A 26,044-nucleotide genomic window follows, 5' to 3' on the forward strand; every position below is an offset into this window, starting at 1 on the left:
TGGGAAAGTCCATTCATTACAAAACTGAATGTTAAAGCAAACTAAAATTTTAACCACTTCCCGACCAGCGCACGACGATGTACGTCGACAGAATGGCACGGGCAGGCATATTGGCGTACAGGTACGTCCAATATTCAATGCCGCCCTGCCATCGGGAGCGCGCCGCCGGCGGCGTGCTCCCGCGCTGGTCGGGACCCCCGTGAGTCCGGTCGCGGGACCCGCGGACTCGTTCGCCGCAGGCATCCCCGCGATCGTCTCACGGAGCGGCCGAATGGAGGAAATGCTGTGTAAACAACATTTCTCCATTCTGCCTAGCAACTAGTGACGCTGATCTCTGCTCCATGTGATTGGAGCAGAGATCAGTGTTCACTAAATGAAAGCCCAACCCCCCCACAGTTAGTAACACACCCCTAGGAACACTTAACCCCTACACTGCCACCCACTGGTTAACCCTTTCACTGCCAGTGTCATTTACACAGGAATCACTGCATTTCTATAGCAGTGATTACTGTATAAATGACAATGGTCCCAAAAATGTGTCAAAAGTGTCCGATGGGTCCCCCACAATGTCGCAGTCACAATAAAAATCGCTGATCGCTGCCATTACTAGTAAAAAAAAAAATAATAAAAAATTATTAATAAAAATTCTATAAAACTATCCCTATTTTGTAAACGCTATAACTTTTGCGCAAACCAATCAATAAAGGCTTATTGAGATTTTTTTTACCAAAAATATGTAGAAGAATACGTATCGGCCTAAACTGAGGGAAAAAAATGTTTTTTATATATATTTTTGGGGGATATTTATTATAATAAAAAGTAAAAAATTATGAGTTTTTTTCAAAATTGTCGGTCTATTTTTGTTTATAGTGCAAAAAATAAAAACCGCAGAGGTCAAATACCACCAAAAGAAAGCTCTATTTGTGGGAAAAAAAGGACGTCAATTTTGTTTGGGAGCCACGTCGCACAACCGCGCAATTGTCAGTTAAAGCGACGCAGTGCCGATTCGCAAAAAGTGGTCTGGTCTTTGACCAGCAAAATGGTCCGGTCTGCAAGTGGTTAATTACTTCAGAAACTACATTAATCAAGTAAACAAATGTACTGAGAATTTGCATACTAATGTTTGTACGATTATTCATACAAAAGTTAATTTGTATGACCAACTTAAAGAGGAAGTAAACCGATGGGTTTACTTCCTCTTTGATTCCCTGCAAAGGTAAAGTATAATGGACTACTATGCATTGCATAGTAGTCCATTATGTGTCACTTACCTGACACAGGAGCCAGTGAAGTCACCGATGTCCCCTTGTGTACGGAGCCTCCATCTTCTTGGTGGGTCTCGCTGCTCCGGCGCTGTTATTCGACGGAGCCGTGATGACGTCACTCCCGCGCATGCGCATGGGAGCCGCCACTCGCGGCATATCGCCGTTAACAGCGGCGCTCTCAGTGTGCCTGTCTTTTGGCAAATATCTCCTAAACCTACACGGTTTAGGAGATATTTCTTGGACCTTCAGGTAAGCCTTAATCTAGGCTTACCTGTAGGTCAAAGTGGTTTGTAAGGGTTTACAACCACTTTAACTACTGAAGCAACATGGTGTAGAAACAGGAAGAGTGAGGCCTCCACATGACAGACATCTGATATTGTAAGGCTACCTATGTAAAAAAAAGTGTACACATTCTGATTTACTCCATTAAGTTACCATGAGAGCACAGGTAATATCTGATAACACCCCCAGCATAAGAAAGGACTCTTGAGTGGAACCCAAAGAGAATCAGATTTGACCAGAAGAACCCAGTACCGGAGCTTGACAGGTCTGATCTGAGAGTGGTTACTATGTTGTCCCAGATTGACTTTCAGCCTCTTGCCAGGTACAATATACAGTATTTGCAGCGTTTTATACTCACATGTGCAGCTCCTGCTCTGTCTCTCTCAGCCTGAACTCACAGCGGGATTGATTTTGGGCTGTATTCTCGGCCTCACGTCTAAGAGTCTCTCTCTCTGCTGTCAGCTCCTCAACTCTCGCAATCAAGCTCTTCCTAGCCATATCAACTTCACTCCTGTACATAAAAAAAAAAACACATATATATAAGGAGTACTTTATCAGTAGAAGTTTTCTAATCCACCCTCCTTTGTGCCTTCAGAATGCTCCAGTTTTTAGTTCTGCTCCCAGTCCCATCAACCTGAGTATTAGAGGGTAGTCAGATTGTCTGTTCGCATATTCAACAGCCCTCATAGGTTAATGAGGGTTTTCAGAGAACGAGCGTCTTCTGTGATTATTGCCCAGCCCCATATATAGCCTTCATCTCAGAGGCCAAATTATGGAGTGGAAGGTGTGAATGAACACAGGCATTTTGTGCAGCTGTCCGGTACTGCAAGCATACAGTTTTCTTCTTGCATTACAAAAAAAAAAAAAAAAAAAAAACCTTATAAAGCTGCAGCATTAATGAAATAAACATCCTCTGCTAATAGACTTCAATGTCTTTTTAAGTGACCAGGGATCACGGAGATCTGTGGAGCTCTAATCTACAAATATTACTGAAAAAGAGAACAGCTGAACCCCTCCACCATCTACAAAGTAATCCGGTGTCCAGACTATGCACTATAAAGTATATATACCCTCTGAACAAAAATAAAATAACTCTAAACCAAGCCCTCATTCAGCTATGTATTATAAGCATTTTGCTTCAAAGGTCAAAACCCAGGCAACAAAATCATATCTCCTTTGCTTGTTCATTTTAAGGCCCTGTATCCTTGTGAGGGGTCTTCTTCACCCACACAGAAGTGTTCCAGGTACCTGCATACAGGTAGTCCCATTTATATCCTCCCTGGGTCAGCTGATAGCCTCCCATGGCTTTCACTACCATTTATATGCTGATGACATCCAAATCTGTCTCTCTGCCCCTCAGCTCACCCCATCAATCTCCTCACCTGATCTACTAACAGACATATCAGCCTGGATGTCATACCACTTCCTCAAACGGAATCTATCTAAAACCAAGCTCTTAACATTTCCTCCCCCACGTGCCCCTTCGTCTGACTTCTCTGTCAAGATCAATGGCACATTTATCAGTCCGTCCCCACATGCCAGGGTGCTAGGGGTAATCTTAGACTCCGATCTGTCCTTTCAGGCCCACATACAAGCCTTGTCCAAATCATGCCGCCATAGCCTCTGCAACATTTCCAGAATACGCCCCTTTTTAACTAATGACACCACCAAGCTTCTAATTCACTCCCTGGTCATCTCTCGCCTCAATTACTGCAACTCCCTCCTCATTGGATTCCCTTTACATAGACTATCCCCCCTTCAGTAAATAATGAAAGCCATTCAGTGTCCTCCACCCCTCTCTGCCAATCCCTGCACTGGCTTCCACTCACCCAACAAATAAAATTCAAAGTACTAACAATAATCTACAAAGCCATCCATAACTCTGCCCCCAGCTACATCACTAACCTAGTCCCAAAATACCAACCAAGCCGCTCTCTTTAGTCATCCCAAGACCTCCTGCTCTCTAGCTCCCTTGTCACCTCCTCCCATGCTCGCCTCCAAGATTTCTCCAGAGCTTCTCCCATCCTTTGGAACTCCCTACTCCAATCTGTCCGACTGTCCCCTAATCTACCCATCTTTAGGCGATCCCTGAAAACCCTTCTCTTCAAAGAACCAGATCCTGCTTCTAACTAACACCTTTTTACTTCCTCCATCAGCTCATCCCCCCACAGCTATTACTTTTGTATCAATTGACCCTTCCTTTTTAGATTGTAAGCTCTAACGAGCAGAGCACTCTGATTCCTCTTGTACCAAATTGTAATGTAACTGTAATGTCTGCCCTCATGTTGTAAAGTGCTGCGCAAACTGTTGGCACTATATAAAACCTGTATAATAATAATAAGAATAATAATTGAGATGCAGCAGTTGCACAGACACAACTGCTGCTCCTAATTTGACAGCCATGCAGGTGTAGGTGTATATCCCTGAACACACCAGTGGCTGCCTATAAAAGGATGCAAAGAACGCCCGTAGATCCAGTGCGGGTGAAGACAGCCCTTCGCATGGATGTATGCGAAGATACACCTATGTGAAGGAGGCCTTATAGAAACAGACACTATGCAGCCTTCTAATGTACGCAAACGCCAAGTTATGCAATATAAAACAGCACTTACTGTTTTATGTAAATGTATGTTCAAAATATTTCAATATATGTAATGGTCACAATAATTAACATATCCCTTCTTCTGAGACTAATTAATTTCAAGTCAAAAAGATAACATAACAGCAAATCTTACTGTGCATCTCTGAGCTGTGCATTCTCCACCATAAGAGCATCTACATGATTTCCAACTCCTGGAACAAAAGGATAGTATATTTTGACAAAAACAAACATTTCTTCCCATATACACCACTGAATTACTATTACTAAAGTCTCTATAATTAACAGAATTGTAATCTTATGAGTATGAACAAAAAAGCTTTATGAATGTAGTTCAGCAACAATAGCACAAACCCTGTATGTATGGATTAGGTAAATGGACAAAGAACGGGTTTGCTCTTTAATGTAACTGTTAGTTGCATTACTAAAGCTGAAATTTAGGCAAGTTGGCAAGTTCTTTTTATAGCATAGTTACATAAATCCAGATTGGACCAATGTCCATATCTGACCCCTATGGAACCTGCAAAGCACCGTAGTAGTCATTGCTATTACAATGATAGCAGCAGGCTTCTAGGTCCAGTGTGGGACGCACCTGCACTTCTGCATAGTAACCACAAGGGGTTGTCTGCTCGGCACTGATGCCATTCAGAGAAAGCCTTGTATTTTTTTTTTTCAACTAATATAATTTGTTCTCCGATTTACCGAGGTAGAGAAGTAGGGTGATGGTATCACTTCAGAACAATCACAAATTGATGCATATGAGTGTTCACAATTAAACCTTTACCAGAAAAATAAATAAACTGCATCTCTAACTGCAATTGCCAACTTCAACCTGATGTATTGTTACCAATTAATTATCATATACACCCATAGAAGCTAAAAATATATAAGAAAAAATGAACATTCATCAAGAAAACTTTGTTCCTATCCATCTGGACCTGTGGCATAGTGACATAGCTAGATCACCCACAAGGCAAACTAGGAGTCTAAGGCTCAATGGATGTTCAGGGGGGTGATCAATAACCAGGAGGGTAGTACAATTGGTAAAAGCTGTATAACTGCCTGTCACTTCCTTAGGGGGGATGTACTTGTAGGCATTTGAAATCTGATAGGGTGGAGGAGAAGAGGTGTCAAGGCAGTCCAGACAATGCAACAGCTTCTGTGTTTATTGCAAAATCTTATTAACATCAATCAAAGGGGTAGGGGAGCCAAAACTGTTGCATTGCCTAGGGCCCCATTGCTGCCTTAAGTTAGCCATACACATCTAGGATTTCTCTCATTTAAGCCATAAATGGATTGAAATTCGGCTGGTTCAGCAGGCACTGGTTGAATTATCCATGTATGGGCAGGCTGGTTGCACACAAGTCGATCTATCGATTGACTTGTGTACAAACAGCCTGTTGAGTTTTTCCCGAGTGATCAGTGCCATCAGCTATAGGGGTAGTCTTCCCACTGTCAGAATACAATGCCACAGTGAGAGCGATTCGCCTATCCACATTGAATAAGTGGATAGAGTAACGGAGGAATTTTATTTTGTTCAACCCATTGGTGCACAATGTATGGACTAATATAAAATATAGATATATACCGTAAGATAAAAACAAAAATACCAACATTTTCACCCTGTGCTACGACTCACTTTGGAAACACATTTTTCTTTTTCTGGCAGTCTTTAAATGTCTTGAAGAGATTATGCAGCGGTGGGGATGTACAGGCAGCTTTTGTTTGTAGCACCAGGCATCCCTCCAGAATGAATTCTAATTTACTGTCTATACTTCGCAGCAGTAGTGTTTGCTTTCTCCACGTTCTATTGCGTTTCAGTTTTTAGTGCCAGAAGACATTTACTGCTTCATTTTTTATGTTCTGTTATTTTTACATGTTGCATCTCTATACAACAGCTGAAAAAGCTACCGGCCTGGTTTTGTAGGGAGTTTATCAAAACTGAAGCAGACAAAATCTGGAGCAGCTGTGCCTGGCAACCAATCAGCTTCTATCTTTAGCTTGTTCAGCTAGGCTTTGAAAAATGAAAGACAGAAGCCGGTTAGTTGCCATGCCCATCTGCTCAGGATTCTGGTTGTTCCAGTTTTGATAAATTCTCCTTAATATGTCTAAGTCACAGATTCAGACCAATTATGCAGATCAAAGAAAATTGGAGAGAAGTCAGATCTCCCTACCTGCATACTGGTTCTTAGTCAGGCAGTAAAAATGCTGAAGTGAAAAGGTCAGCACGATAGCCAAGATACTAGCATTTTCAGGAGAGGCCAGGAATGGCAGCGCCTGTATTTCTCTCATGATAGGTTTTCTTTAGTGATGTATTCATGTATATGCATTATTTATGTACACACATACGCTTCACAGACACCTTTCCAGCAGTCTCCCTGGCATATTTGGCTGATGTAGAGTATGTTGCGTACTCCTCGCCTTATTTTCAGCTTAGTTATCATGTATCTTTACAGGGGAATGTCCTATTACTTAACTAAAGACATCCAGATTCCAGATAAGCCCCTTGCCCGTAGACTCCCTCTGCCCAGGATTGTGGGAAAGGGGCTTGTCTCCATCAAAAGCATGACCCAAAGCACCCCCCTGGTATGTGGCCTTGTATGGTTCAAGAGTGGCAGAGGTGGGCGTTGTTTAAAAAAAAAAAAAAAAAAAAATGAATCCAGTATTTGTTTTGTTTACGAGGAATCCTGCTGACAGCAGATAAGTCATGGTTGTTAAGGACGGCAGCCCCCGTCCGCTCCTTAACAACCAGTTATTCAAATTTTTGAATATACAAAAGGAATGCGCAAGATACAAAATGAATCCCGAAATTCCGAAACTGAATTGTCCAATATTGTGTCAATGGACCAATTTGTTTTCGTAATTTCTAAATTTTCTTTGTATTTTTAGCATTGCTTTTTTAGAATAGCATCACAGTTAAAAAAAAAAAAAAAAAAAAAAAACTGTGAGGGGTCCTCCCCCAGTCCATACCAGGCCCTTTGAATTTGGTGTGGATTTTAAGGGGAGCCCTATGCCAAAATGGAAAATAAAAACGGCATGGGGTCCCCCCCCCCAAGGATCCATACCAGACCCTTATCTGAGCATGCAGCCCGGGAGACTAGGATGGGACGGGGACTAAGGAGCGTCCTCCCCCCTCCTGAACTATACCCTCAGCATGGGGGGGTGCTTGTGGGGGGAAACAAGGGCATCTTCCCCACAACCCTGGGCGGTGGTTGTGCTGGTCTGCGGGCAGGGTACTTATCAGAATGTGGAAGCCACCCAGATCCCGGTCCCCCTTCCTCATGTGAATGAGTATAGGGCACATTACACCAAAAAAAATTTAATTGTGAAGACCGTACACATGTTTTTGACAAATCCTTTATTAAGATAAAATTTTTAAAAAATGTCCCCCGAAGTACATTCATCATCAATCACGACCACCGCCGCACCCAAAAAAAAAGACGAAAAAACCCTAGGCCTCAAACGCATCTGCCTGCTCTGCCATCTGACATGTCTTAAAGTGGAGTTCCACACGCCCCTTTAAATATGAAAAAAGTCAGCAGCTACACATACTGTAGCTGCTGACATTTATCATTAGGACACTTGTCCTGGAGTCTAGCGATTTCGCCACAGCAGCTGATGTTTCCATTGGCCAGTCAGGTGCTGCTGCCGCCATTGGAAGTAATGGAACCTGGCAGTGTAGCCTTTTGGCTTTCACAGCCAGTCCCTACTGCACTACAAAGCACTCTCTCACTGGCCCGGCAGAAGGGGAAGGAGGGGGGACCGAGCTGCTGGCGTAATTCGCCGTGGCCCACTCTCCCAGAAGTGGGGACAGGGTACCTTGTAAAAAAACAGGTATACGCCCCCACCCCCAAATGTGGCACTGAAGGGGGGGGGGGGGAAATCGAATAAGCGGAAGTTACACTTTTGGGTGGAACTTCGCTTTAAATAGCTAAGGGGTGGAGTCATCCGATGATCCCGCCCCTTGTGACATCACAGACCAGACATGCTGGGTTGAGCTGGATCTACGTGGGGGACTTTTTTCTTTCTTTTTTTAAAGGAATGGTCAAAAACTTGTGTACTGTCTTCATTCACATTTTACACTTTTTGGTGAATGGGTAGTGGTACTATTTACCCCATACTTATTCACGTGGATGGGAGGGGAGTCAGAATCTGGGGGCCCTTGTTTAAGGGGGCTTTCAGATTCCGATAAGCCCACACCCCGTCCACAGACCCCCACAACCACTGCTCGGGGTTGTGGGGAAGAGCTACTATACTAAGAAACATGAACAAATGGAAGGTCTAATCTAGGGGAAATGTAAACCCAAATCCAGTAGGAACGGTTATTTATTAATAGCTACCTTAAAGAATATCACAAGGGAACTTGAAAACTTCATATGTAAAGTGAAAAATGTGTTTAAAAAAGGCAATGCTTGCAGGCTCAAGGCATACCACTATATAATATTATATATCTATATACACATACACATACATACAGACACACTCCAAATTAAAGAATGAATACCTTGCAAGTCAGCACCCTCATCTACATCTGTAATACATTCTGGACTTGTTCCAAACATCTCAGCATAAAGGGAGTCATTGTTACGATCCAGCTCTTCCTGATCTGGCTCCGGTTCTGAATGTGCTCTTGGGGAACTAAATTATCAGGTACAAATGAGAAGCATAACAGTGTACATATATTTATTCAGAAAAAATATGAGGGTTACAGAATGAAAATCTTGTCAATCTGCAAAAGCCGATAGCAAAGGCCAAAGTGTGCACAGAGATTGGTTTGGTACGTGTCAGATATACATTATATACATATTTGAGAAAATCTATTAGTGGGTACTTTATGTCACTCTTCTGTTCTTTATTAGGCAGCATGGTATCTAAAGACTTCATTTCTTGCCACTCTGGGTTTTGGCCTCTATGCAAACTACTTGCTTTCCGTTTGTATGCTTTTTAACATGCTTGCATGTATTTTATCTGGGTGTTTCAGTTTCCTCCAACAATCTATAAATATTCTGGTAAAATACAGTGATAAAAAATTAATGCAATTAATGTTAATTCTCTGTATTGTGTATGAAGGCTATGTGATCCCGTCTTCTCTGATCCTCCTCTTTTGACTCCAACCCATCTCTCAATAGAACAGAGCATTAGGGGACAGGCCGCACATGCTCAGTGTGGTGTGTGTTGCTAGAGTGTTTTTTTTTCTTGGGAGAGTGCATGTGATCAGTACAGGGCCAATCAGCACTGCCCAGAAGGGATCAGGGGAGAATAAAAACTCCTCCTCCAAGCTTTAAGTAGACACTGATACAAGTCACAAGACTTCTATATACCGCTGATGAGAAAAGGTATTTAGCAGTTTATATTTACTAAAGCTATTACATTTCCAATTTCTGTGTACTGTTGGAAACCATACAGTGAATGCAGGTTCTGGGATTAGTAACAATTAGTAAAAAAAAAAAAAGCATCAGCAACAGTCATAGGAAAAGTGATTTTGGTTTTAACCAAAATGATGGTTTGCTTATGTGCAGTAGGGACACACTACAATGAGCTTCTTAAGGGGAGTCAAATGCAAATGGCTTTTATATTCCCTGTAAAGAGCTGTGCACTGTGGCAGCACTATACACCTAAACAATGGCAAACATTGTCCTAAGCCTAAATGAATACACATAGGGGGGAAATTTATCAAAACTGGAGCAGACAGAATCTGGAACAGTTGCGCATGGCAACCAATTAGCTTCTATATTCAGCTTGTTCAGTTATTGATACTAAAGCCTCTTTTTTTTTTTTCGTTTAGAAATAATTAACTTACCTGCTCTGTGCAGTAGTTTTACACAGAGCAGCCCCGATCCTCTTCTTCTCAGATCCTGGCCTCTCCCTCCTGCTGAGTGCCCCCACAGCAAGCAGCTGTTCAAGCTATGGTTTTTGAAGTGCAGAGAACCACTTTTAGATCTTACGGAGTCACCGGGGAAGGAACAAGGGGAGCTACATGGGACACCCTTGTACAAATGTCTTAACCATGGATTGAGAGACTGGTGGTCTCTGAAAGAAGACAGAATAGGCAGAACCCTGGCCCTAATAATGCTGGAAAATGAAATACTGGTCCAGACCTAGCTGCAAGAAGGAGAGGCTTCGTCTCACAGAAAAACGCCTAGGGTGGAAGCACCGAGACTCACACCAAGTAAAGTATGCCTTCCATGTCCAATGATACATCATGCAAATGAAGCCTTCATAGCTTCATAGCTTTTAGGAATCACAGATTCAAAGATGTCACTGTCTCTCAAGACTTGGACTTCAACAGCCATGCTGTCAAAGCAAGTGTCCATAAAAAAGGATGGTAAATCATTCCTTAGGACAGAAGATTCTCACAATCTGGTAGAGCCCACAGATCATTCACTAGAAGTCTTAGCTTCCTGGCAGTCTAGCTCTTTACTAAGTCTGTGATTATATAATGTATTGCTTTTGCACATAGTACTCAAGCCTTTTTGTAGTTTCTAATAGCCTGCATATTATTGATGCATCTTTGTCATAGGAGTGCACGGTGTCAGTATAACAGTGATTGGTGTCAGTAGGGCAGTGGACAATGTCAGTAGATTTATTTTTTATTTTTTCCATAGGAGTCCCGTTAAGAGGCTTTGGTAAAATATCAGGGGTCTAAACAAGGTGGAATCTGCACCACACATTATAATTAGGGTGCATACAGGCACACCTGGCACACCCTGTGTGCATGCCTATGATCTTTGTAAACCACATGTGCGTATAGCCCGAGTGGGATTTACACTTTTATTCAATCTAGTCGCCCGTCATGTTTATGGGCAGCACAGTGGTGTAGTGGTTAGCACTCTCACTTAGCAGTAAAAAGGGTCACTGGTTCAAATCCCAACCATGACACTAACTGCCTGGAGTTTGCATGTTCTCCCTGTGCCTGTGTGGGTTTCCTCCACACTCCAAAGACATGCAGGTAGGTTAATTGGCTTCTGTCCAAAATTGGCCTTAGTATATGATGAGGACCTTGGATTGTGGGCTCCTTGAGGGTAGGGACTGATGTGTGTGTGATGTACAGGGATAGGGACAATTGTAGACACTCACTCAGGTTGAACTGGATTGACTGGTGTCTTTATTCAACCTTACTGACTATGTAACTATGTTGTGGTAGGCAGCCAATCAGGACCTTTCCCTTGAGATAAATTTGAACCAGAAATGATTGTTCTTACTTCCTAAAGACGCCATTTTGGAGAAACGTACATTGAAGCTTGGGTTTGTCATTTCTGGGTTACGAACCGGAACAAGGCTTGGAGCACACGTCACTTACACGCTGGTTCCGGCATCCCTACCATTTTTAATGCCACATTTTTAATAAAATCCTGATGATACCCTTTAATATGTCTCCTACTGGGTCACTTCACCTCTGATGGGCAATCACCAAACTATTCTGGTGAGTTTACATTCACACTTTTGGGCACAAGAGGTGAAGAAACAAGATTTTGATGTTGAAGATATCACAGTGTTGGAAATCGGACACTTATGGAATTTTCTGTATTTGGAGATTAAATCTTTTTTCATCTAGACGTGAAGAGTGCCCACTTGTCCTCTGCAATGGCCTTAAAGTGAATAACTCAACACCAAGGTCACTATATGGACCAATTATGGTGATCATATTCCCCTTAATCTCCACTTCTCAAGAGAAAAAAATTCAGTTCCTCTAATCTTTCCTCATAGCAGAGTGGCCTCTTATTGGTTTGGTTGCCCTTCTCTGCACCTTTCTCCAGTTCCCCTATATCCTTTTGAGAACTGGTGCCCAAAACTGCAAATTCTAGATGAGATCTTACTAGTGATTTCTACCATGAAGAAAGATTTTTATTTGTCTTGCAATGCAATATTATAATTATTATATATTATTATATATATATTGCAATATTATAAATAAAATCAGATTTTTTTTTTAAAAAAGTGTCCCAATTAAAATATTTTTATATATATATTTTTATGTAGCACTGACATCCTTGTTTATTGATGTGATTATGCATGCTTTAATGTGAGGTATATGGACATTAATGTGGTTTTGCACTAGAGCCATCTAGCAACCAAATATGGGTAACGCACCCGTTTATTATTTACCTCAGAACAACCTAAAGACTTGTACAGGAAGGGACTGTTTGTTTGGATTCTGAAGGTTAACCTCGTTACCTAGGAGTCTGTGCGTGACCTACCCATGAACACTCTCTTCCGCAATGCATGCTGGATAGGGGAGATAAGGGACAGCAGCGGCCATTTTAGGTCTCTTGGGACCACGTTACCTGCCTGTGCGGATCTGTGGAGAGGTGTCCCGAGAGGCAGCGGCCGACAGCCATCGCAGAACGCCAGCCTGTTTGTTCTTCTGAGGTGACCTGACGGAGCCTGAGAGACGGTAGCCGGATTGAGAAGGTCCAAAGACATTCAGCAAAGAATCAGAGAACCTGATCGATTCGGCGGAGCGATACAGAGCATCTGGCCCAGTTGACGGAAGGACAAGCGACAGTCAAGGGACCAAAGTGAGATTACGGAACTCTGATCCAGTTGGTGAGCGGGTTACGGCCCACCGTTTGTTAATCTTTACACGCAGTTAGACTCGTATACAGGCCTCAGGTGTAGCAGAGCCACTGACGCTGAACAGGCTTGGGGCCCATTTACTTTGACGCCTCAGCGTATGTAGATAAGTTACTGTAGTTACACCAGGAGCATTTCAGCTTAATCCTCTATGAACTTTTGGATTACAAATACAAAGGAGTGACTTGAGCTAGCGAAGAAAAGAAGATCCCCCAGATTGAAGTACTTTAAGTGAAGCCTCACGTATAGCCTTTAAATCAGGGGGAGCTCCCAGATTCATATAAATATATTTGCATACAACTGTTATATTCTGTTATATTGAAATACATTGTGCTGTCGTCCTATGTTGGGATGACAGCACAATTACTGTAACCACCTGTTGAAATATTTTACAGTAAACAATATTTCTGGTTAAGTATCCAGTTGTGTGGCGTATTGTTTTTCCCCACCAGGTGGAGCCAGTGGATCCTGAGGGTACAATACAGGTTCTTTGCATTGTTGTATATTGTACTGTATTACATTGCACCACAGCTGTGCCAAGGGGATTGAGTCAAGTCAGTGGGGTTTCTAGGTAGAGTGCAGGCCCAATCAAAACCAGCAGCTCCTTCGGGGGTTAGTGCTATACGTGGGGGCTCACTCAGAAGACAGCGTGGCCATCAAACTTCCAGGAATTGACTGGGGAGAGAAACAGGTCAATGAGGTGGTCCAAGTCTTGTCCCCAGACCAAAAGGGGCATGTAGTCACAGTGACAACAGACCACAGTACCGGTTGCACCTACGCACTGATAGAGTGGGGACAGGGCATCCCTGAAAGCTTCCATGGTGCCAGTATAAAATTGTCTGAAAGGACAGAACTCCAACTGACACACCCGATCCAACAAGTTGGCTGACCTTAAAAAACAGTATTGCAATATACAAGAAAAGTTTCAGGAGACCTCCAGATTAGTGGCTGAGCGCATTAGCGAAGTATGTGCCTCTCTGGAAGATCAGACAGATGGATAAGTATTATATATTTATTGCAAATCCAGTTGTAAAAGTCCCCGTTAGCTGCATTTTAATTCCAAGTTGTATCACTACCAAAATAAAAATCCAAGGATGAAAATGTTCATGTAAGGTCACATTCATACCGGTGTACATCATCCTACACCCACGTGAGGGCTGTGCTTGCCTGTGTGGGATGGAGTGACATGCATCAAGGAGCACCCATTGGCAGTTGCTACTCCCAATGTGACATCTGTGTGGGTGCACGTCCCCCAAAATCACACAATCTGTGTTCGGGGACATAAACCCGCACCCATTTGGATATCAGCTGGGAGCTGCAGTTGCGCCTGTGCAGCCACGTAACAATTGTGCATCTCGTCCGGGCAAACACGACCCTCGCACTGGTGTACGCTTAAGTACGACCCAGTAAACGAGGCCTAAAGCACTTTATATATTTGTCTGCAGTCATTCACAACATGCTTAGATTTCCTTTTTTTTTTTTATCAAAACGTGGCAATTAGATTTATAGTTGTGAAAGTTCATTTAACAATATAAAAGTTAATTCCTCATTTTGTGGAATTATGAAGTTACTACCAATCAGAACTGGACACATTTAAGACAATGACAACAAACCGACTTTAGAGCAGTAATACAATAAACATTTTCTCAGGATTTCTAAAGATATTTTTTTATGCAGCATCAAAAAAGCCTCTGGCTGCTGTCCTAAAACCGGAGCAGCAACATTCCAGAAATGCCTCTTATGCAGAAGAGAATATGAAATTGCGAGTGCTTCCACCTCCCTGTACTCTTAATAACAGATAAGTATCTGGAGACTTCAATATTGAAAGCCCAGTGATCCACAGCACAACCTACTTTTAAAAACACTGCTAAGGACAATATTATATGACAGTATTACAATGCCTTGAAAAAGTATTCAAGTTTTCTACATTTTGTCATGTTACAACAAAAACGTAAATGTATTTTATTGGGATTTTATGTGATAGATCAACACAAAGTGGCACATAAATTGTAAAATGGAAGGAAATGATAAACGTTTTTCAAAATGTTTTACAGATAAATATGTGAAAAGTGTGGTGTGCATTTGTATTCAGCCCCCCTAAATCAATACTTTGTAGAACCACCTTTCGCTGCAATTACAGCTGCAAGTCTTTTTGGGGATGTCTCTACCAGCTTTGCACACCTAGAGAGCAACATTTTTGCTCATTCTTCTTTGCAAAATAGTTCAAGTTCTGTCAGATTGGATGGAGAACGTCTGAACAGTCTTGCCACAGATTCTCAAGTGGATTTAGGTCTGGACTTTGACTGGGTCATTCTAACACATGAATATGCTTTAATCTGACCCATTCCATTGTAGCTCTAGCTGTATGTTTAGGGTCGTTTAAGGTGAATTTCCTCCCCAGTCTCGAGTCTTGCAGACTCTAACAGATTTTCTTCTAAGATTGCCCTGTATTTGACTCCATCCATCTTCCCATCAACTCTGACCAGCTTCCCTGTCCCTGCTGAAGAAAAGCATCCTCACACCATGAAGCTGCCACCGCCATGGAAAAGGAATGCGAGTCTTCAGCTGCTGCTCCTGACCTCTCTCTCTATGGTTCTTCTGCTCTGTGTCCTGCCCAGGGGCAGAGCCCCCCCCCCCCCCATCAAAGGGGTCCCTTCTAGTCAACAGGATCCTGAAATCTGCTCCCTTGCTGCCAGGCTCCAAAATATTTATGACCTAACTTCCCATCTTCTGGGCTGTCCCTACCCAGGGATTGGAGGAGGCTCCAAACCATATGCAGGTCTAATCTCTTCTCCTCCTGCCTCTAAGTTCTAGAACTATCCAGCAGATGTAACAGGGACCTTCTTCCACATGTTTGCTGTGTCCCGCCACATGGCTTTTTCACAAACTGCAAACAGGACTTCTTATGACATTCTTTCAACAAGGGCTTTCTTCTTTCCACTCTTCCATAAAGGCCAGATTTGTGGAGTGCACGACTAATAGTTGTCCTGTGGACAGATTCTCCCACCTGAGCTGTGGATCTCTGCAGCTCCTCCAGAGTTACCATGGGCCTCTTGGCTGCTTTTCTGAATAATGCTCAGCCTGTCAGTTTAGGAGGACAGCCATGTCTGTCATATTTGCAGTTGTGCCATAGGGGAGGGAGCTGTGGCGGAGCATTGTATCGGGGAGGATGCAACATTCGTACTCACTGAGATCGATAACTGTACTCGCTCGCCTTCTTCCACTCTGAGCCTTGCGGGAAAAAACATGGCATATTTAAGGCGCAGTACACGGAGGCAACGTTTAACATCCTGGAACTGGGATCTTCTTTTCTGCACTTCATTAGAAAAAGTCAGGGAAGACTGCCACATGACTGTTACCTACAGGGATATTACCTATGTACCTTGTCAGTCTCATTTTGTCTCTGAAGTTCAAAAACTTGGCTATAAAGGTTCGGGGGGTGCCCCTGCTGGTGGTGGTTTTGGCAGTATGCGGTGAGCCCGTTCCACCATGAACATAACTGAAAAGGCCTCCCTGTCATAAGTTGTTATGAGGAGGTTCTCTAGGTACTCAGCCGGGTCTTTACCTTCTGATCTTTCAGGCAATCCTATGAACCAAAGATTGCATCAGCGTAATCTGTTCTCCATTTCATCTTGATGTGAGTGGAGCTGGTGGATTTGTCTTTGCATATGCTGCAGGGGGGTGTATGATATCTTCCGCCATGCCAATCCGGGATTCAGTCTCTGTAACCCTGTCTTTCAGCTTGGATAAGTTTTGTGGAAGCAGGGGGATATCAATCTTTACCTCATCAATTTTGGCAGTGAGGGTGTCCTATAATGTAGCTATGGCATCCAGCACTTTATCTGTGTCTGTTGTATGGCGCTCCTCGTCCGGACATGTGTCGGCACCATCTTTGGCCTGCTATTTTTTTCTTGGCAGCGGAATTTAGCCAGTGTATTCGCTGGATCTGTAGCCTTTTTTGGCAGCGACATGTTTCCCCTCATTCCATGTGTTCGGGGGAAGGCTTTGTAGGTCTGTATATGCCCGGAGATTTGCTCAGGATGTTATGCAGTATAAGCGGCAAGAGTAGCTCCCTTCACCCACGTCTTACTTCATCGCTCTCCAGGCAACGTCCCTGTGCCTCTAATACTACTTGTCAAAGTGACTACTGACATCATCACTTTGACAAGTAGTCTCCTGAAAGGGACAGAGAGGAAACTCCCCAACTGATTTACCAATAAAATAGGCAATATTTTTAGAAGAATGGCAAAGATTACAATCTTTCTCATGCTTTTAAATTGTTGTCTACATCCCCACTGGGGAGATTTCTAACATTTTTACCCGTGTGGATTTTGGTCATTTGGCCAAGTGGGGGGGGGGGGGGGGGGAAGCCAATCAAACCTAGTATAGGTTTGAATCCATCATAATACTTAAAAAAAAAAAAAAAAAAAAACACTGGATGGGGTTGCATTTAAAATTAAAAGTTGAGGAATAAATCGCCTTTGGTAATGGTTGTAGTAGATGGTCCAGGGAAATCAAGTGAAAATGTTTCCAAGAGATAGGAAAAGTTGGATGTGTGCCATCGCCATCTATGTAAAACTAAGATGTCATTAAAGTGTCACTAAACCCACATCATAAAAACTATCAAATGGTGTATTACGTGTCATTCATACTCACCCAGTCACTATAAGATTTGTTTTCTGCAAAAACCTGGTTGATCCTGCTGTTCTCTATCTCCCCCTTCTGTTCATGTCCTCAATGCAGCTAGGGATTTTGCAACTGTGGTGACAACTCTGCACATGCTCAGTTCTCAGTGAGTTTCTATGCTGAGCATTTCCTCCCTATGACATCTGAGCAGCCCATGTGACTATAGAGTCCCACATGTAGGAGTATATACAGTGGTAAATGACAGCCCACTCCCTCCCTTCTCTTCTATGCCCATTAACCAGCTAAAAACAATAGGGGGCGGGATATTACATGTATATATGTGTATCACAGTACACAATTATTCTTGTGGGTACCACTATAAATAAAGAACTACCTTGCACGCAGGTTACATCAACCCTGGATAGAAAAGCATGAGAAAGACTCTGGAAGATGAGCGGGGGAGGATGGCAGCAGTAGCGATGAAGAAGCAAAGGAGTCTGAAGACATTCCATTACTGGGCACTTCTCCAGTAATGGGGCGGTAAGTGTGCCGTAATGTACAAATATGCTTTATTAACATGTAGATTATGGTGCGAACTCCATGGGCCACAAATACATTAAGTATATACGCCTCATTCAATAACGTTATTTTCTTTTCTGCCATATGCCTATCCAGAGGAAATAAGCTTCACTGATGTGTGGGAGTTATACAACTGTTTATGCTAGCAACAGAAATATAAGAAAAGTGTTTTATTTTTTTCAGCAGCCTTTAGAAAAATGTTGGCAAGAAAATGGAACCAATCATTGCAACCAGATTTAGATACAAGAGCATTATAATCTAAAACCATTAACTTAGCTATTGTTCCTAAACTACACCTCCTGTTACAGAAAATCCTCCAATTTTTAGCCTGAAGGCTTACTGTAACAGTTATTACAAAATGTGTCCGATTTGCATATTCACACCAAATGATAAATTATTTGAATGTGGAATCTGATCAGCTATAAAACATTCAAACCGTTGGTTTACAAGTGAATCCGCCTATCCCTGTGAAATCACCACTGCGCTTTTGGATATAGATAAGGTAGATCCTACAGCTGTCACTTAAAAATATTAATGAATGCAATCAGAATTTAAACCCCTATTAGAAAATATAGGAATAAATGGTGGCGCTACGTGGTAAATATAATATAAAGTAGTTAATTATAAACTAAATCATGTGAATATATAATTTTACCCTGTGACAAGTGAAAACAATAATAATAAAATGAAAAAAAAAATCTAATTAGGCACACTTAAAAACCTTCAAATGCAATAAATGCACAAGTGATTAACACCATGTGGCAAAAGTGAATTTAGAAATGAACTTAAAATGACATTCTGATAAAACAAATCCAGAAAAAAATGGACAATCTCATGATTAAGTCTCAGTTACGAAACATGTCGGGGTGTAGCTATACGACAATCTAGCACATGTGACGAGACACAGTGCAGTGGAGAGCGAAGGATCGGGTTGAGGAATCACGTGTGCATTTATTGCATTTGAATTTTTTTAAGTGTGCCTACTTGATTTTTTTTTTCATTTTATTATTATTGTTTTCACTTATCACAGGGTGAAATTATATATTCACATGATTAATTTATAATTAACTAGTGTATCTTATATTTACCATGTAGCGCCACCATTTATTCCTATATTTTCTAATAGAGGTTTAAATCCTGATAGCTATAAAACATTGCAAAACTAAAATAATAACGTGGGGAAAATAGAGATGGTGTGGACTGTGCAGTGACCCATAAAGCCAAATCCCATAACAGTTTACTATGTTCTAACAAGTGAAATGTCATTTCTGATGTGAACTTTTCACATTGTTCTTTGCTTATAAAACAACATATTTATTAAGCTATTTCATTAGAAAAAGGCCTAACCTCGCTTCTAATGGTTCAGAATTCAGCTTCAGTTCTGGGGTGGAGTTAATGATGTCATCAATCACCGACAGTATTTCAGGCTTAGGGGTCTCTGCAAATATCAAACACATATACAATTGACTCGTCATTATTAGAAATTACTAATGATAAACCACACTTCTTTCTAGGGCTGGGGAAAAAAAATCAATTTAGATCTTGAATCGAGTTGAGAGGTCAAAATCGATTCAAAACTTCAACAAATCGATTTTTTTAGATTTATTTTTTTAATTTTTCCACCAGGACCGGCGCTGACACCGCGCCGGTCCTGAGGTGCTGCGGGCAGGAGTTTTTAGGCGAGGCCGCTGCTTCGGCCTAGTCTGCGAGGCCGGACGCTGCGGACTAGGCCGAAGCAGCAGCCTCGCCGGGGGGAAAAAAAAAAAATCGATTTAGATCTTGAATCGAGTTGAGAGGTCAAATCGATTCAAAATTTCAGCAAATCAATTTTTTTTTATTTTTTTTTTTCCACCAGATGCTGCGGGCAGGAGTTTTTATGGAGGACTAGGCTGAAGCCACGGCTCGCCTAAAAACTCCTGCCCGCAGCTCCTCAGGACCGGCGCGGTGTCCATCAAAAAAAAAAAAACTCGATTCAAATCGTGAATCGAGTTTTTTTTTTTTTTCTTTTAAATCGCAGATTTTATTTTATTTTCTGAGAAAATCTCCCAGCTCTACTTCTTTCCAAGGCTGAAAAAAGCATAATCTAGCACAATTAATGGGCAATATTAAAAGTTGGGGAAAAAAATAATTAAAGACATAGAAAATAGATTAGCCTAAATCAATTTTTTTTATTGATTAGTACCAATAACCAAAAGCCACCTAAAGACGGGAGAGGACAGCGGCTGACAGTTTGACAAGGTAAGAAGCTTTGCCATGGGTTTGACGTTCTCTTGCTGCATTAAAAGCAGAGAGGTGGAGGGGTTCCAAGATCATGGACTGCGTTTGACTGTACTATCACAGCTAGACCTGAAATATTAAGAATAAGCCCTTGTACACACGGTCGGACATTTCGATAGGGCCGCATTGTCGGATAATCCGACTGTGTGTGGGCTCCATCGGACTGTTTCCGTCGGAATATCTGACGGACCAAGTTTTCCAGCTTGGCTTTAAAATTTTCCGACAACATGATCCGATCGGACCTTGTCCGATCATGTGTAGACAAAGTGCCATGCATGCTCAGATCAAATTCCTACACCAAAGCTATTGGCTACTAGCCTGAACGTAGTCCCGTCGTAAGGAAATAACGTCACCACGTTCTGAACGATCGGATTTTCCAACAACTTTGTCCGACTGTGTGTATGCAACAGTTTCGGACAAAATCCGGCGGATTTGGTTGTCGGAATGTCTGACCGTGTGTACAAGGGCTAAGAGATAAACTGCGCTCCTTGTATACATCTCAAAGATTAATTTTCAATACTGACTGACCTTTAAAAGGTGTCATTCTTATCTCAGACCTTTCAGATTTTGCTAAACTCCTTAAAGCTAATTTTTAGGAAAATGTTTTCAGCCTGCTGAATGGACTGAAATCACTGAACAATGATATTCAGTTTGTAGATATGTCACAATACCAGATTCCAGCAGCAGGTGGCACTAGAAGTGAGATATGGAATTACAGCTCCCATTGACAAGATACAAAGGAGTCGCACAGTATAATTTTTTCAAGAGGTTCCTTTTAAAGATCAAGATGTTAAATCCAACTGAAATCAGAAGGTTATTGCAATGTAACCATTCTTAATGTAAAATTACACTGTACAGTACAGTACTGGACTTGGGGGCTAAGAATATGCATGCCTCATACATAATAGGGGGGGGTACAATTGGGGTATCCATAGTGGAGAAGGATCTGGGGGTTTTGGTAGATCATAAACTAAATAATACCATGCAATGCCAAGCTGCGGTTTCCAAAGCAACCAAAATCCTTTCTTGTATTAAGAGAGGTATAGATTCCAGAGAGAGATATCATTTTGCCCCTGTACAAATCATTAGTAAAACCTCATCTGGAACTGAATTTAATCTCTCTTGAGAGGAACAGATTAAAGGTGATATGGTCACCATGTACAAATACATAAGTGGTCCATATAGTGAACTTGGTGTTGAGTTATTCACTTTAAGGTCATCACAGAGGGCAAGGGGGCACACTTTACGACTGGAGGAAGAGAGAGTTCATCTCCAAATACGGAAAGGTTTCTTCACAGTAACAGCTGTGAAAATGTGGAATAGACTCCCTCTAGAGGTGGGAGGTGGAGGTGGTGGTATCTCACCAAAAATTAAATTTTTGTTGCAGAGGATGCCAAAAATCAGATTTGTATCGTAGTGCACACAAGCGGGAAATGACATATCTAGGGGGTGTTCTGTACACCATCTGTGTACAGATCTTCTCCCGGTTGCCATATTACCTTGCATTTTACAGAAAGCGCTGCAGATTGAAAAGGAAAGGTCATTTTTAATAGCATTCAATTACATTATGACTTAAGTTGCAATTGTATAGGCGATATTAATTTTTAATTATTTTTTATTTGCTAATTTTTTATCTCATGACAGCGGAATTACCCTTTAAGCTTGCCCCATCTGTGTAGCAAGGTATTCTGGATCTGTCATTTTTCAGCAGCCTTAAATTCCCTAGGGGAAAAATGTTTTGTGGCTTCAAGTTTACCCTTCTAGCCACTGAAATCTCAATATTTTATACAAACACTCTTCTGTTAAGTCTCTGAATGGGAAGAAAAATAAATGCTGACAATATATCTTGCATAAGAGTAGCAAAGCAGAAAATCTGGGATCCAGCCCATTTAGTAAGGACTTTTCTAAACTTTGGATATAGTAGAGAGGGACATAAATGCTTGTCTGTTTTTACTGCTGTCTGTGCCCCCGTTAGGGAGATTCAATCTCTCTATTTGTCCTGTTTACCATTATCATTGAAAGAAGAAACTCATTTTGGGTTGTCCCCAGAAAAGTAAGGAGGGAAAATCTTCCAATGGGGACACTAGTTCTGGGAGTCCCTGAGGAATTCCCTTAATGTTCAGAGATTTCCTCTCACTTCCTGTTTGGCTATGGGACAGGAAGTGAAGAGAAATCCCCAAATCTTGTTAAACTAAAAATGAAAAGTTTTGCCCATAGTTCTACTTAAAGTTTATGTAAAAAATTAAAATGTTTAAAAGACTTTTCCAAAAACATGTTCCTTTTATACCTGGGTCTTTGACTCGGAGTCCATCTTGTGGTTGCAGCTCCTCTTTCAGTGAGGAGTCGTTCTCAGGCACTTTATTAGGCAGAACGTCTGTGCAAGTTGGAGAACTGGTCTCTGTACTGGCAGGTTTACTCTCTTCAGACAGAACCTAAATGGAAGTTATCATCACTAACAAGTTTTCTAAATAGTATAACCTATAGAAAAGAAATGCTTTACTTGAGCGGTCTACAACAATACAAATATCAGGGAGGAATGTCAGGAGTTATTTAAAGGTTCAGCCAAACCAAAGCTTAGAGGCATATTTATAAACCAGTAAATGTTACAGTCACCAAATATTCACAGATGGTTAATCATTCCCTGTCATTTAAAGTGTTGCTAAACCCAGGAACCTGCATTCACTATATCTCCCACAGTACACAGAACATGGAAATGCATTCATTTTCGTAAATAGAAAATGCTAAATACCTTTTCTCATCAGTAATATATAGCAGTCCTGTGACCAGCACTGGTTAAAACTTGTAGGAGGAGTTTTCATACTGCTCTGACTGCCCTATCAGGATGCAGGACCCCTGACCCTCTGTCTGGACAGTGCTGATTGGCAATGTGCTGATCACATGCACTCTCCCAAGAAAAAAAAAGAAAAAAAAAGGTTCTAGCAACACACACCAAACTGAGCATGTGCAGCCTGACTCCACTGACTCTGTCTTATCCAGACCTGTGAAGAAGGGGAGGATCAGAGAAGACAGGATCAAACAACCTTGTTATACAAAGCAGAAGATTAACCCCTTAGGTTCCACAGTGAGTATAACAAGCATGCTTTACTGCATATACAGACCGATTTTACTGTTGTGGGTTTAGTAACACTTTAAAGAGGTTGTAAATGAAAAGGGTTTTTACCTTAAAAGCGGAGTTCCAGCCTGGGGGAAATTTTTTTTAAAGTCAGCAGCTACAAATACTGTAGCTGCTGACTTTTAATATAAAGAACACTTACCTGTCCAGGGAGCCTGCGATGTCGACACCCGAAGCTGACCCGTCCATAGGGTCCGGTGTAGGCGACGGCATCCTTACTAAGGGAAACAGGAAGTGAAGCCTTGCTGCTTCAGAGCCTGTTTGCTACTGCGCATGATCAAGTCGCATGGCACTTTGAATGGTCCCGACGTCTTCTGGGACACACAAAGGTCCCAGAAGGCAACAGGGGGGGAGGGGGGACAAAAAAAAATGTGGAAGTGACATACCTCGATGCTGCAACATGGGGCAGAAGTTCCAGAAGAAAACATACCAAAAAAGGTTTAAAACTGAGTTACATTTTTTCCTCTAACTCAGCTTTAATGCATTCTCTCCTTCAAGGTAAAAAAAAAACTTCTGTGATTAGGATCCCCCAGCCCCCTAAATACTTACCTGAGCCTGATCTTGATCCAGCACTGTGCCTGAGAGTAGCAGCTCTCTCTGCTCTCTTCCCACTCACTGGACAAGGGGGCAGTCAATGCTTGTGAGAAGAGAGCAAGCTGCTGTGTGTGGGTCTACAAAAACACACACAGCGTGGCTTGAGATCGAGCCCACACAAGTGACCCCATGAGCAATCTGCTTGCTCTGTGAGAAATCAGCAGGGAGGAGCCAGGAGCACCACGGGGGATGCCAGAAGAGGAGGATCGGGGCAGCTCTGTGCTATACCATGGCACAGAGCAGGTAAAAATTAAGTTTGTCATAAAAAAAAAAAAAATACATTCTCAAACATTTTAAAATGAATACACCAAGCAAAATCATCTTTAGCATTCTAGTGAGCTGATAAGAAAAGCACACACGCTGCATTTTTCTGCACCCCACTACTCATCATAACAGCGCTGTGAATTGAGCGTATGGAAAAGAATTGTTGAACCCCCAACCCAAAAAGGCGTGTTGTCCAATGGAAATGTGGGACTTTCTGAAAAACTATCAACTGGTAAAACACAACTGGTAAAACACCCATTCAGATTGGAAAACTGGTCTCTCTGTACTGGCAGGTTTACCCTCTTCATACACAGCTCAAAGGGAAATTATCACCAATGAAACGACATCTGAATGGTATAATCCAGAAAAACATAGAAGAAGAAGACATTTGGAGCCTTCAGGTGGTTTACTGGGAGTGGTTTCCAAAAACCTCCCCCCAAAAACACAATATCAGCAGTGCACAGAGGGTGATGCTAATGGGGTAATCCACCCAAAATTGCTAAAGCTGCCTGTAAACCAATAGATTTCCTTCATTTAGCAGATTGCTCCAACCACACAATGGATGAATTCACCGACTACAAATCCCATCATGCCTCTGCCTCTAGGAGTCATGCCTGTGATTGTTAGGGTCTTGCAATGTCTCATGAGACTTCTAGTTTCAAAACTGGAGAGCCGAGGTTCCCTACTCCTGTTGTAAACGCTCACATATACCAAGTGAAGTGACTGGCCTCAGAGATAAAACAAATCCTCCTACATAAGTTGTATCTATTTTTCTGCAACCCCCTGTTCTCTACAGCCATTCAAAGTGGAGAATTCATACACTCATACACTGCTTTCAGAAAAAAGTGAGAGGAGAGCTTAAGTCACAATCTGCAGATCTCTGTGAGGAGAGCTCTGACAACTGATTGGAGGGCAGAGACACACCCCCATTCACACAGCAAACAAGAACAGAGCTGAGGCTGTCAATCAGCTGGAGGTCCCTCCCCCATCACCATTTTTCCTTTTGGTGTCAGGAAAACTTGTCAGAAGTGATTCATGCCCCCGCTCTAAAAAAACTTTATTTTTTGTTTATTTTTCATTGCTTTTCTCTTTCCCGTTGTGCAGAGAACGCCGCATCCCCTTGCCTGCCTTAGCCCCTGGGTCTCATGACTCGGGCATAACGCACTGGCCCCTGACTCCAGCCGCTGGGTCGTGTCATTCTATAGCCTAAACCTTTGTAATATATGTCTTATTATGTACCGGCGTATAACACGCACCCCAAGTTTAGGAGGGAATTTTAAGGAAAAAAACTTTTAGGAGGGAAGTTTAAGGAAAAAAAAACTTACATTTAAATCCCCATCAATGCAGGCTTATCAGTGTCCATCTGCAGCCTTGTCAGTGTCATTTGCAGTCTTGTTATGCAGCCTTGTCCATCATTGCAGCCTTGTCAGTTTTATTTGCAGCTTTTATTTTTTAAAATGGCACCGCCGAGATGTCCTGTGTATCTCGGCCGCCTTTGGCCGTTCTCGTTGGCTTTCGCCTGCTCTCGGCCGTTGTCAGACACTGAGAAGGGCCGAAGGCGGCCAAAAGCTGACGAGAATGGCCGAAGGCGGCTGAAAGCTGCCCAGGGGCTCCAAAATGGAGGAGGATCTGCGTATAACACGCACCCGCCATTTTCCCCTGATTTTAAGGGGAAAAAAAGTGCGTGTTATACTCCAATAAATACAGTACTTATATGTGAACCTTTTATGTTTTATGTTCATATCCCCTGCGTGGGAATTTGTCACCTGGTTTTCCCTTTTTCATATTTCAATAAAAACATTGTACCAGAAGTGATTCATGCTGATATTAGAGGAACAAAGCAGCAGACAG

At 42.1% G+C, this 26,044-nt stretch overlaps 1 protein-coding gene across 1 annotated transcript in view; it reads right to left on the bottom strand.

The window, feature by feature from the left end:
* The window catches only part of LOC143934034 (C-Jun-amino-terminal kinase-interacting protein 4-like), a 167,814-nt gene that overhangs the window by 83,618 nt on the left and 58,152 nt on the right, over positions 1-26,044 (bottom strand). The window contains exons 8-12 of the mRNA XM_077457281.1: positions 22,490-22,634; positions 19,273-19,363; positions 8,651-8,784; positions 4,283-4,340; positions 1,906-2,058 (exon numbers count right to left, since the gene is read on the bottom strand). Of these exons, the coding sequence (XP_077313407.1) occupies positions 1,906-2,058; positions 4,283-4,340; positions 8,651-8,784; positions 19,273-19,363; positions 22,490-22,634 (581 nt within the window). The remainder of the gene's footprint in view (positions 1-1,905; positions 2,059-4,282; positions 4,341-8,650; positions 8,785-19,272; positions 19,364-22,489; positions 22,635-26,044) is intronic.

This window comes from Lithobates pipiens, unplaced genomic scaffold (genome assembly GCF_037356315.1).
Source record: "Lithobates pipiens isolate NorthernLeopardFrog02 unplaced genomic scaffold, aLitPip1_a1.2 Scaffold_27, whole genome shotgun sequence".
NCBI classification, from domain to species: Eukaryota; Metazoa; Chordata; class Amphibia; order Anura; family Ranidae; genus Lithobates; species Lithobates pipiens.